The sequence below is a fragment of the Aristolochia californica genome, unplaced genomic scaffold (genome assembly GCF_029961685.1).
Source record: "Aristolochia californica isolate CCGP_79_NKW_82.1479 unplaced genomic scaffold, dmAriCali1.0.hap1 SCAF_10, whole genome shotgun sequence".
Taxonomy (NCBI): Eukaryota; Viridiplantae; Streptophyta; class Magnoliopsida; order Piperales; family Aristolochiaceae; genus Aristolochia; species Aristolochia californica.
The window spans coordinates 35,134,591-35,148,240 of NW_027181771.1; the positions used below are offsets into that span (position 1 = coordinate 35,134,591).

At 40.1% G+C, this 13,650-nt stretch overlaps 2 protein-coding genes across 6 annotated transcripts; one reads left to right on the forward strand and one right to left on the reverse strand.

Moving 5' to 3' along the window:
- LOC137938430 (lysine-specific demethylase JMJ26-like) lies at positions 1–7,643 on the forward strand. 5 transcript variants are annotated; one of them, XM_068783390.1, is made up of 13 exons: positions 1–732; positions 813–955; positions 1,099–1,207; positions 1,319–1,451; positions 1,589–1,652; positions 1,948–2,671; positions 2,781–3,110; positions 3,192–3,671; positions 4,129–4,201; positions 4,299–4,384; positions 5,037–5,156; positions 5,273–5,343; positions 7,416–7,643. In XM_068783390.1, the coding sequence occupies exons 1-13, from the start codon at positions 211–213 to the stop codon at positions 7,495–7,497; spliced, it is 2,937 nt and encodes a 978-aa protein (XP_068639491.1). In that variant the 5' UTR covers positions 1–210; the 3' UTR covers positions 7,498–7,643. The 5 variants fall into 5 exon arrangements, with proteins under 5 accessions (XP_068639491.1, XP_068639493.1, XP_068639495.1 ...); XM_068783392.1 differs by having other exon boundaries at positions 4,302–4,384; XM_068783394.1 differs by lacking the exon at positions 7,416–7,643 and adding an exon at positions 7,057–7,408.
- Positions 7,644–8,366: 723 nt separating this feature from the next.
- LOC137938444 (uncharacterized GPI-anchored protein At4g28100-like) lies at positions 8,367–10,416 on the reverse strand. The gene is made up of 2 exons (XM_068783406.1): positions 9,403–10,416; positions 8,367–8,793 (listed from the first exon to the last, which is right to left on the reverse strand). The coding sequence occupies exons 1-2, from the start codon at positions 10,030–10,032 to the stop codon at positions 8,440–8,442; spliced, it is 984 nt and encodes a 327-aa protein (XP_068639507.1). The 5' UTR covers positions 10,033–10,416; the 3' UTR covers positions 8,367–8,439.
- Between the last annotated feature and the right edge of the window lie 3,234 nt (positions 10,417–13,650).

The window sequence follows — 13,650 nt, forward strand, 5'->3', positions numbered from 1 at the left end:
GGCACACTGTTAGGTTCTCTCCTCGTCTCTTTCGCTCGCCTCTCTCCGACCAAAAAACGGAAAAGGGGAAGAGCTCCCTCTCTTTGCATGGCGGTGTACTTGCTTGCAGAAATTTTTGGGAATGGTATACCCGGCTGTTTTTTATTTCCTCAGATGGTTTCCCGCTGAGTAGTTTCATATTTATCTGTTTTTGTTTGCGACATTTCGATTATGGAAGAAAGGGAATTGTTACCTGGTCACCTTCGTTGCCGGCGGAGTGATGGCCGTCGTTGGCGTTGCTTCAGGCGCGCCGTGGACAACAAAAGCTTCTGCGAGCTTCACCTTCTTCAAGCCCGCTACAGGCAGAGTAAACAGGTGGTTCCTCACTGCATGAAGCTGCAAAGGAAGATTCGAACTGCCCTTAACCGTGCTGCGGTCTCGTCGACGGAGAAATCGCCCAGTAAAATAGAGGTAAAGAAGGGTGACTTGCGGATGGAATTAATCTCCATGGTCCTGCGCCGCCAAATTGAGAAGAAAAAGCGGTCCCGTGATTCAGAGAAGCAGGATAAGAATGAGAAAATCTTAATGCGGGATTTACCTAACGGTCTTATGGCAATATCTCACTGTCCTCTTCCGTATTTTGGAAATGCCTTCACTCCCTGTGAGAAAAAATTAGGGCTTGATGGAAACCATTTCCTACGAAGGTGCATTCGTTCCAAGAATGTCGAGCCAGTCCCACTGAGCGGTTACCTGGTATGTGTTTTCAGTTTGCTTTTATTATTTCTTAAATTCAATTCCTTCATTTTTTTTATTTCTTTTACTTCGCTTTTTAGATTGTTCCTCGTTGCCGCAATGTGGAGAGCTTGAGAAGTTTACGGAAAACCTGTCATCAGTGTGGCAGTGGCCGCTTTGTCAATCTTGTTCGATGTTCGGGTTGTCAAAAACAATTTTACTGCAAAAACTGCATTGCTGACCGGTAATTACTTGTTATAAGTATTTTTCTGGGCCTATCATTTCTGACGATCGTCTTTCTCAAACTGCATCTACATTGCGATCAAGCTGTGGTTTGATGTTAAGATGCTTAAAATGTGTAAGTGAATTTTAACCTTTAATCCGTAGGTACTCTGGAATGTCTGAAGAGGAAGTGAGAATAGCATGTCCCATTTGTCGTGGCCATTGCAATTGTAAGAAATGTTCGCATAGTGAACCTGAAGACACTGGATGTAAGGTCTGATCTCTTGATAGCTCTTTCTAAACATTTAAGCCAGAGGATTTGTTCTATATGAAAAGCCTTAAATCCTGTATGCATTGATTCTCACAATTATTCCATTTCTTTCAGGTTTTTGTGAAAGGTCTGAGTAAAATTGAGAAAATACTTGACACCCATTATTTGATTTGTTTGCTTCTACCGACGCTAAAGCAAATCAACTGGGAACAGAGAATCGAAATGGAAATAGAGGCAAAGTTGCAAGGTAACTGCTGTTCTTTGTACATTATGTGAAATAGATACAACCGCTTGCATATCTCTTATGCAAAAGGCGAGTATTCAGCTTAATTTAATGTCTTTTCTGTTGACAAACAAACTCTTTACTTATTCATGAGATAACAGGAAAAGCCCCAGGTACTTATCAACTTGTGCAGGCAGAGTGTGGATGTGATGAAAAACTTTTCTGGTACTTTCACAACTATCATTTTAGTATCTAATAATCAGTATATATGTATACTGTTTATTACATAAGAGTATATGCATATATTTCACATTTTCTTATACATCACAAGATAGTTTATATGCAAATAAAGAATTACAGTATAAGCTTGTCCATCAGAATCAATTGTCTCAGTATTGGTTCAAGAGAGACTACTTTCTTTAGAGTTATTTGAGCATGTCAAGCCTTTATAGTTTAGCTACAGCATTCTTATGAAATAAGTTTGTCTTTTTTAACAACTTTGTTATATGTTTTTAAACAGTGATAGATGCAAAGCATCCATTATAGATTTCCATAGAAGTTGCCCACAATGTTCGTATGACCTTTGTTTAAGCTGTTGCTGGGATATCCGAAGAGGCAGCCTACCTGATCATATTGAAAAACCCAATAATCATAACAAAGAAAATGCTCATGGTCAAGGTGGATACGTGTTTTCAGGACAGAGTCAGGAGATTGATCCCACTTTGAGATCAATCCCACTCGAATGGAAAGTTAGCAATGGTGATGGGGTTATCCATTGCCCACCCAAGGAGCTAGGCGGCTGTGGGACCAGTCTACTTGATCTGAGATGTGTTTTCCCATTAAATTGGACTCAAGAACTTGAAGTAATTGCAGAGGAAATTGCATGCAGCTACGACTTTTCAGAAATATTGGATGCTCCTCCCTGTTGTTCCTTTTGTGCTGAAATGAATGATAAAGGGGGTGAATTTAATGCTAATTTACGGGAAGCAGCCACTAGAGAAGATTCTAATGATAACTATCTGTACTGTCCCACTACACAACATATTAGAGATGAAGGCATAGAGCATTTTCAGAAGCACTGGATAAGAGGTCAGCCTGTAATAGTTCGTAATGTTCTTGAAAGTACTTCAAATATAAGCTGGGACCCTCAAGTGATGTTCCAGTCTTTCATTGAAAGCCATGGGGCAGTATTTCAGAATGATGAAAAATTGGTGAAGGCTATTGATTGCCTGGACTGGTGCGAGGTAATTTCCTTATACTCTTTAGAGTGAGAGGGAGTGAGAGAATTGATTGTTAAACATAGAATCAACAGTATTACTTACATCACAGGTTTTTTATTTTTAAACTTGGCAGGTAGAAATCAATATTCAACAATTTTTTAAGGGATATTTAGAGGGAAGGATGCATGGAGATTTGTGGCCTGAGATGCTCAGAATAACAGACTGGCCTCCATCAAATTTGTTTCAAGAACAGCTCTCTAGTCACTATACTAAGCTTCTTCATGTTTTACCATTTCAAGAATATACTAATCCCAACTCCGGGTTATTTAACCTAGCTGTAAAATTGCCAAAAGAGATCTTGAAGGCTGACCTGGGTCCACGGGTATGTATTTCCTATGGAATTGCTGAAGAGCTTGGACGAGGTGATTCTGTAACAAAGCTGCATTTTGAAATATCTGATGTGGTACATCCTACACTCATTTGGTTCATTTTGAATGCATTTTAGGTTGCTGCTATAGTTTTCTTCTTTGTCCGATTTTTTCAGGTTAATGTTCTGACACATGCAACAGAGGTAGTTCTTCCCATACAGCAGCTTGACAAGATAGAAAAGCTCAAAAAGAAGCACAAGGCTCAAGATGAAAAAGACCTTATTCATTTAAAGGACAACAAAGTTGGGGATAAAGTCAAACTGGAACCAGATTTGGCTGGCATTAGCTTGAGAAACCAAGAAACACACGAAATTGGTGTTGAATGGAACAAAATGCAAAATATGCAAGGGTGTATAAAAACTGACTGTAAGTCCCCATTTCATGGATCCCCAAGCTATGTAAGATCTGTAGATGGAGAAAAGATCATTCAGGATGAAAAGAAGGGAAGCGATCTTGTTTGTGGTGAAAAAATAATGCCCGAGTTTTGTGGGGTTCAATGGGATGTTTTTCGTAGAGAAGATGTACCAAAGCTTGAGGCCTACCTCAGCAAGCATTGCAATGAGTTCCGGCACACATATTGTTCACCAATCAAACATGTAAGATTTTTATTATAGATTTTTTTATAATTTGCAAGGGAAGGGGGAGGAGGTTGTTGTTGAATGCAATCATGTTTGATGTACCTGATGATAGGTACACTCAAATTGATTGCCTGCTCACATAACATTGTATATTGGAGGCTTGATCCTGCTCATTGAAGGTTTCACAACAGTGTGGCCCTGCCTAAAAGTCTCAACATAGTTTAGTCCTAGAAATAATTTATCTTTTTGCTTGTTTCATAGTCATTAACCAGAATTTTAGGATTTACTATTTACCTAGAACTGTTTGTGACTGAGTATCCTTATTGATTGGTGGTTCCAGCTGGCTAATATGCATGCCATATGTATGATAGGCTTCTTTTTTTAAGTCATAGGAATACTCTTTGAATGTTATCTTATCAGTACTTTTTATTGCAAACTCTTGATTGATGCCGGTATGTATGTCCTGCCCTGATAGGTTGCTCATCCAATCCATGATCAAAGTTTTTTTCTCAATGCATCTCACAAGAGAAAGCTCAAGGAAGAGTTTCGTAAGCAGTAGCTTCTTGCCTTTGTGTTCTTCATTAAATTTTTTGCAGTTGTAACATGCTTAATTGAAGTCAATTTTCCCTTTTATGTTGTTTCTAGAAGTGGAACCCTGGACTTTCTATCAGAACCTAGGAGAAGCTGTCATGATTCCTGCTGGATGTCCATATCAACTTAGAAATCTTAAGGTAAGATCTATAAGGAAAATCATGAAGTTCCTATTTCCCTGATCCAAGAATTTTTCCATTTAATGAGCAGGATGTTGCAAATTTTCCATTTAAACTTGGTCAAAATGTTGCAAATTTTTTTAATGCTCATTTACCTATAGAACTGTCAACTGTACCCTTTCCATAATTTCGGTTGATTGATTTCAGAGATGTGGTCATCCAACCTTCATCAATGCCTAACTTTATTAGGCTCATCACTGTTCTGATGTTTAAGCAGCATGGTGAAATCAAAATGTGATTATCCACTTTTGTGTTTAGGAGGACTTGGTGAACTTTTAATTTCAGTGTTTTTGTTGGGTCATCTGTTTGGCATTCTGGACGGAATTCTGCCATGCATGGAATGATTTTTTGTTTCATAAGTTTAGTTGCTGATAAGAAATATTTGGAGTTCATTGCTTGTTAATTCAATTCTAGGCATGTCCTGGACTTATTATTTCTCCCATTCACTTTGTTTCATAATTTCATTAAATATGATCAAGTCTAGGCTGAATAGATTACTGTCATCATGGGCATGCAAATTTGATGGTTTCTGAGATTTTAATCATGAGATCAGGTGGGATGGTTTTCCCTTTTTGAGATTGTGCTTTGAACTATTTTGCTTTGCTAATTTCAGTCTTGTACAAAAGTGGGAATGGATTTTGTTTCTCCTGAAAGTGTGAGAGAGTGCGTCCAGTTGATAGATGAGCTCCGTCTTCTTCCCAACGATCACAAATTCAAGGAGGACAGAATAGAGGTCAATTTTAGTCTGTGTTTCTACATAATTTTCTCTGTTCTTATGTTTTGTGTGCGCCGCATGTTGAAATTATCAGTAAACAGGTTGATAGTATCTATTTGTTGTATGATAAATAGGTAAAGAAAATGGTCATCTATGGTATTAGTTCTGCTATTCAAGAAATCCGGGAGTTGACAACAAGTGGAATGTAAGTTCATCTCTTGAAAAAAATTAAATAAAATCTGTGCAATTTTCACTCTGAATTACTCAGTTTTTCTTTTGAGTACTAGTCCACCCAGGCAATCTTCAATATGAATTACTCTATTCTACTTCGAATTGTTGTCCTGATTGTATCTTCCAAATTATCTGTCCATGTTTCCATACCATCTTATCTAAGATTGATTTCCTCTAAACATTACACAGCAGAGTACAATCTAAAGGAACATCCTATTTCCTTTGTTGTTGCTTAATCTCATTACAGCATCCAGCATCTGCATTCTTCATATTCTTCTGCCTGTTTGGCAATAGGGTGCTGTGCAAGAAACTAAAATAATATGATGTGGTGGTTTCTGTTGCTATATCTTGACTTTTTTGGTATAAATGATTGTCATCTCAGTTAATGTAGACACAAACATGTATATATTCTCTTTTACTTAACCTGGAAAACGACCAAACATGAGGGATTTACATGCTCTTTATTGAACTGGACATCAATTTTATTTTTATTGGAGTTTAAGCATGCTATGGACTATGACAGGGAGCGTGTCAAATAAAGGTCATTTTATGCCTTCTTAATTTGTTATATACGTAATATTTCCCAAAAATGTAACAAATAGATGGCAGACAGCATAATGTTGATGATGACATACTGCAGTAGAGGATTTAAATCACCAACTTCAACAGAAATGGGATAGGGCTATAAAGACGATTGGGTGCTCTGGTTTCTCAACTAATGTTTCTGCATGCGTAGTTCTAGGAAGATCATGTTAAGTTGGAATTGAGAAACTCATTGTTTTCTTGCCTAAAAGAAAGAAAAGAAATGGCCTCTCTTTTTTTATGCTCTGTTTACATATTCTTGCTGATTATCTATTCCCTGGTCCAAAATCTACTGATATGGTTGTTCTCTTTCTCTATCAGACCGTGCTACTAAGAAAACCATACTCGTCTGAATGTATTGATTAGTTTCTTAAAAATTGTTCAACAGTGGAGAGATTGCAGTCTATACATATTTAATCTGTCTAGCCTATACATATTTATGTAAGTACATGTGTCAGACTCCTGAAGGTATAGTCAAGCAAGGTTTAGCTGTTTCTGCTGCCTACTCCTGAAACACCCAGTCAGAAGAAAATACTGAAAAACCAGAAAGTGGGTATAGGCATTTGACACTCCTATTAAGACTACATGTATCTCTCTCTTGAATCAAGTTCTTCAATTAAACCAAAATACTGGAGCTCTTCTACCCTCTGGCCTGTGTTTTTTATGCTGTGAGCTTTCCAAAATGCATGTAAACTTGCAGTGCTTGTTTATATGAAATTTTTACCCATTCATGACTTCTTGGGCTGGTGGGAGCTACTTGTTACCAAGGAAAAGTTTTATGCTTGTAATCTCTTGGATGAATTATGCATCTTAATAAGTCTTTAACTCTTTTTTTTTTTTTTAAATGGTTGATAGTTTACTTCTGATACACAAACTAACTGTGAACACTATTTAGGCTCACACCCGCGTCATGACTGACAACCGCAAGAATAGAACAGGGAAAAAAGAAAGGAAATTTGATTCTTTTTTTTTAGTTTTTTTTTGGGATCTCCATTTTTTTATTTTCCTGTTTTGGAGTTGACATGTGGCTTTCTTGTGGATCATTTTTCCAGCCAGCCATCTGTTTCGTATTTCACTTTTTTAGTATTTTTTACTTCAATGACAGGATTGCTGATGATTCTTGAACTGGAGAGGCTTTGACAAGAAAAGGCAAGGGAAACCTATTTATGGTACACCTGGTGTCACATCTCTAAATTTGCAAATAGCCTGAACCCAAGATTCGGAATTCCTCTTACCTCGTTGGTACTAATGTTTCTTGCCATTGCATGTACTACATGCAGAAGTTTTGTCTGACATGCATTTTCATGTCTATTCTTCCCCCTATCCTTCTAACCTTAATGTGGTGAAAACCCAAGATTTCTAATGTAGCATTTATCCGGTGTCTCTGTACATAATGTTGTTTGTAATTAACAGTTCTTCGCTCACTGGAAATAATTCAATTTATTGAGTCTATTAATTTTTCAGTTGCTTCTGGAAAGCCGTAGCATCAACAACAGCACATCAGCTTCAGTATCGTAACGACCTGATGAAGGCAATGAGCCAGTGAATGAGAGAGAAATTTTGAAGCCCATTTCAGTTATTATAATTATCCTGATCCCTTGCCTTGTGTTAAGAAAAAGTGGATAATCATTGCCTCTAGTTGATAATTCTACAGGTAATCAGATTTTTGGCGAAAGGAAATAATCATAAATAAATGGTCGTTAACTCGTACTTCAGCTTCAGGACCTCATCAGCTTATGTTTGGCAAAAGATTGCAAGGTATCATCATCACCTTCTTCAGAATTTAGATGTGATAAATTTTCATAACACCTGGGTTGGTCTGTACTTCCTCAAACATTGACGAGTGACTCGACTCCAGCTATGTTCGAACACATATCCGGTTTTTGGGAAACAGTAGCTGCGTGTGGCAAAAATCAGTACAACGACGAACCCGTACGTCAACACATAGGTGATCCGTAGTTACCAAACTCAACTCCAATGAAACTAAGCTACAGTAACGACAGACATTCAGCCGGACTTCGCTCTTCGCATGTGATCATCACTCACATCAGCTGATACATCTTGACCCGAGGCACCGGACCAACATCCTTTTAAATAACCGTTCCTTTGGTTAAATGATTCATCTTTTCTATGATCCACAGAGTCACGACAAAGGCTAAAAAGTAGGAATTTTTTTTAAAAACGACTGATTCCCCTCGTGAAGCGAGAGAATCAATTCATAATTAAAACTAATCACCTTAATTTCAACCAAAAAGGCCGAACAGATCGAAAGATGACCTCACAAGGGTAACTTTCCAGTTTCCTCATTCTGAAGTCGTCAACGTTAACACAGATAGGGTAATTTTGATTTGTATAAAAAAATTCACAAGAAAGCCAGATTCAGAACGGAAAATGACGATCGATGGCCCGCAAAAAACTGGGAAAAAGCCTTCTACAGTAGTTAGAAATTTCCAAGTCTACTTTTTACAAAAGAAGAGACTGAAATGAATCAAAGAAAGTGAAGGGTGAGAAGAAGAAATGGCATCGAAAGCCGGAGAAGAAGGTGGAGAGGTGAGGAGAAAATGGGTAGCGAGGAGACTGAGAAAGCGGCGGAATAGTCGAGTTCTTGAAATTGGAGAGAATCGACAGCGAGGGGCATGTTTTCTTGGTCGGGGCTGCACTTGGACTCGTGGGGTGGGTGAGAACTGTACATGATGGCACGGAGCACCGCTGACACCGTCGGGATAAACGCAGTTTTGTTGCGAGCGAGGAGCCATGTAAGCCCCATGAGTTGACAGTCCCTGCTGAACATCTTCCGGGCCCGTTCATTCCCTCCAGTGGTGCCATTAACGCCTCCCGTCAGCTGCAGGAAAAAAAAAAAACCACCGCCGTGAGAGTCGAAGAAGAGATATGAATGGGAATAAATTAATTTTACAGAAGACACCTCGTCTTTCTTCAGGATGCACGCCACGTGAAGAATGAAAAACAATTATGCTAAAAGACAATATTTGCCAGTTGATACGGCAACGGAACGCATTGGCAGATACCCCGAAAAGCTAACAGAAGACCTTTTATGGTTATTATATTAATTTAAGAAGGTGGGTTTACAGAGATGCGCACACCAGGACCCATTTTCTCCCCAGCGCATTGCGATTAAACGACGATGAAAAGTTAATATGATTTTATTTCTTAAACAATTAAGCCTGATTTTGAGCTCTGTGCGTACCAAGGAACACAAAATCTCTTTTCTTCGAAAGATGAAAATGGAAAAAGTGAAAACGAAAAGACATCTGCAAAGAACCCCAGCATGCATTAGCCTGAAACTTTCCTTGTCAATGCAGTGAAACTTTCAAACTAGTAGCAGTAAAGAAAAAAAAAGAAAAAGCAAATTGGGTTTTTCCACGTGAAAATGTATTAAGATTAAATAAGGAAAAAGGAAGAAGGGAACAATGCTAATGGAGGGAAGCCTAACCTTTCCGAGCGACTCCAAGCATCGAGTGCACCCGGCGTAGGATGAATTCTTACAGTTCCGTTCCAATATCTTCACTGCAGCAGTCGGCGTCGCGTTCCGGTACGAGGAAACGTTGAAAGCAGCTGGGCAGCTCAACGAGCTTATCTGATGTAAGCGGATCCCACAAAAACAAAGAATAGTGTCGCAGGTGGCGTTCGGCTGCGGAAGGTGGATGTTCCGTCTCTGCAACGAGCTCCGAAGCGACTCTACGCATTTCTGGGAGTCATCGGGCATCATTGGCATATCGGAAGAAGCCTGAGCTTGAGCCGGAATCTGAAGGGCCGTCCGAGCGTGAGCGGCGAAGAGCCAAGCAGCTAGAACAGGGCAGCATCGGCTGCGGTCGAGGTTCCCGCCGCATGCGTCAGCAACGCCCCCGAATAGCTCATCGGACAGGTCAAGGCGGCAAATCAGTGCTCGATTCTGGACAGGGAAGGCCGGAACCGTGTTCGGGGTTGAGAACTGACCTGGCTTTAGAGGCTGCTCGCCGCCGGTGTCGGACTGAGATGAGATTCCGGCGAGTGCGAGAGGAAGTGCAGAAAAGATAACAGTAGAGATTAAGAAACGAAGACGGAAGATGGAAGCTGGCTGCATGGTTTACCGCGGAATGTTTCAACTAGAAAAGAAACTCAACCAGAGAACCAAACCTTCCCCAGTTCACATAAGAAACTCCTCTGTTCGTCCACTCGAAATGCTTTTCAAAACTTCTCAGAAGCAGGAAGCTGAGGATGGGGTTCTTGGTATCAACCTTTACACACAATTCTTACAGAGATTCATCAAGAGAACCTGCATTTGCAGCGGATCCTTTCAAAAGACGCTCGAACGATTCGAGAGATATTCAGCTACTTCGCCCTCTCCGCTTTTTATCCATTCGAGAACAAGATCAACACATCACCCAGGAACAAAAACCTGAAATAGGAATTGAAAACGATAAAAAGGGTACGGGTCCGTTTCCTCTCCGCCACACGAATAACAGATTTATGCAGAGGGCACCTCTGTTACAGTGAGGACGAAGATAATAATATAATAAAGTGTTTGAATGTGACAAAAGGAAATGAAAATACCCAGATTCGTCCATGGAAACAATAATAACAGACGATATTAAAAAAGGCAATGGGAAAGGTATGGGAGCCTGAGAGAGGGGGAGTTTTGTCTGATTGGGGCGTCCTATTTCTTTTTATTCTCTGTGATTAGTCAGATTAGAGGAGCGAGGAACGGGGATCTCTCTTTTTCTGTCCTTTTTACTCCTTTTGCTTTTGTCTCGGCGCCACCCATCGGGCCTGAGAGCATGTGACCCCTCGAGCGTACGATTCCAGGTCTATTTGGCCTAAGCGAACCGCGGTGTTGATCGCCGCCTTCCGCCGGACATCTGCCATGGGCACGATGGTTGCGTTGGTCATACAGGACGCAAAACCAGCTTAAATGATACAACTGAATACAAAGAGTTCCACACAAACTGGAGTCCACAGGAAATTTGATTTTTTTTTCACTGAATTTTTAAGCTTATCTGATCACTGTCTAGGATGATCCAAAACCAGAACTTTGGACTCAATAGATCATATAACGGATGGCTCAAAATTTCTTTTAAATTTAATTAAATAACAATAATTTTTATTGAAGTGTTTTAAGAGGCAATAAAACACCTCTACATCTCGAATTTTAATCACAATTAGAATTAAAAATAATGATTTTCCAATCCGATCTTTTGTAACTTTCTTGGGTCCATATATTAAAAGAAAAGATAAAATGATTGCTCGATCAAGGGACTTTGATCGATCAATTACGAACTATGCTGGGCTCGTATCGTCGCCATATTTGGAAGATTTTAAAAAACAAAAACGGGAAGAAGAAGAGTAAGTAGTGTGTATGGTGCAACAGACGGCAGGATGGAAAACACTGTTTGGCTGCAGTGAGTGGTTCTTTCAAACTACTGGAAGACAAGCATCGTACCTGAATATCAAGCTGTCTTCCACGAGATGTTGGGCTTCTTCTTATCCAGAATCGAATTATTGATGCCTGATAGGAAATAACGACACGTCCATCAGGTTTTTGGTAGACCCTCATGTCTATGAGCAGCTCTTCCTCTGATAAAGAGTCCATATTATATATAATACATGCTCAACACTTTAAAGCATGATTTTTCAATTTGTGGAGTTGACTTGCTGCTGTTCTGTTGAGTTTGATCGGATTTGGACAATAGTCAAAAGGATGGACTACACCCTTAATTCCGGCGAGTTCCCTTCAATTCGCCCCGAGTCCAACCATCAAACTGATGATCTACGCAGAGATGGAAGTCGTGGAATTTTGATACATGAAAACGATCTGAGAAGAACAATTTCAACAAGGGGAGACATTGGAACCGTTCCAGCTCGCGAGATTAGAAAATGCCGTCTTCTTTAAACAGCAAAACGCCTGGTTCGATTCCTAATAATATGAGAGAGAGAGAGAGAGAGAGAGAGAGAGAGAGAGAGAGAGAGAGAGAGAGACAGACAGACAGAGAGAGGTGGGGGCAGAGGTCGTTCACGGAGGTTCCGATATCGCTGCCTTTGTGAAAAGGTGGTGGTCATGGCCATAGGTGACGTGTTTTTTGGACGGATTTGGTAGAAAGAAGAAACCTCTGCGAAACTGAATCGTCGTCGTGCGATCATGTAGCGCGTTATCTACAGACTGGAATCGTGCTTGACAGCAAAAGAAGCTCACTTAGTCACTTTTCCGAGAAAAATATACAGAGAAAATTGCAAAAAGGTAGAAGTGGCGAAGAAAGCAAAAGCAAAGAAGCAGCTGCAGAATTGACCACCCTCTCACATCACATGTATTCAACTGTTTCTTCCCGATTTACTCCGACAAAAGAAAAGCAACAACGTCCTGGACCAGCGACTGCTTCGATTCCCGATAATAATCTTTCCCACCTTTATTTTCTAAAAGAGAGGAGTAAAAAAAGACTTGCCTTGCTCCGTCTTCCAGAGCGAGAAGGACAAGAGCTCTGAGTCAGAAGGGAGAGTCGTCAGAGTGAAAACATAGGAATTAGGATAAAAATGCTGGGACGGAAACGCCGGCCCTATTAGCCTATAACTGTTAAGCAAAAATTAACCAGAGCACGCATGGGGGGCAATGTGTGACTACAGTGACAATTCACCAGATTCAATTTCTGCTCAAAAGCGATTAATAATGCACAAAACCGAACGGCTCTTGCTCACCGCTTTTCTATTTAAGCTTTTGTAAAGGGGCTCTGCATTTTTACGTAGGTAATTGTGATGAGATGATTTTAATGAGGGCTTGGAGCACGAGAGGATAGGCTTCAGTTGCTTTTGAAGCTGCTTCCCAGAAGCTTTCATGGCGATTTCCGTTGGTAATTGGTCTTAAAAGGGTGGCGCAGAAAAGGGTAAATCATGTCTCAAAAGCGTCGTTTGAAAAGGCACCAAAAATAGGAGTGAGACGACACGGAATCCACTCTTCTGGATTCGCCTGCACGAAATATATATATTATCAATTTCTGGGTTCCTTTCTCGTCTCAAGTTCTGTTTCCTCCCGAGTCCCGGGCATCTCACTCATCGCCGGGAACAAAAACAGCCTGGATGCCGGTAAGGAAATGCAAATTCTCAATCCCCATGATTGATAATGTGAGGTTCGTTCATCACAAGCTAATCACGTCAATTAATATTTTCATTAGTTTATCTAATGTGATTTATATGTTCTCAATTATGAGCTCTTCAAATTGACTTCAATGAGTGAAACGGAAAGCCTCTGTTTGATCTGAGTTCTATTTGCGGCTGCAAGTTACTCTTTCACATTTTGAAAGGTAAAGGCTTCTTCCAAGCTCAATCATTGTAGGCTCCGTTAACGTCACAATCATGACTTGTCTGCCAAACCGCACTGACAATTGAAAATTTCAGTATCATGGTCTGGCAGCCGGAAAGTGAGACCTGTAATGAAAAACGAGGAGAAACAAAAAGGCTTCAATAACTCAGGACGGAGATGAGAGAAGATTGGAGGCTGTCATCTTCAGCACTTCTACAGTGGACGGATGGGGGGAGAGACGCCAAAGTAATCTTTTCCCTGGAGATTATTACTGGAGGGCGCCATAAATGTCCATCCTGAAGAAAACAAAACAACAAAGATGTATTCACAGATGACGGATGATTCATGTCACAGATTTTAGTAAATATTAAAGATCAACAGTTTCCAAATAGGAAATAGAAGTTCGCTCGTTCT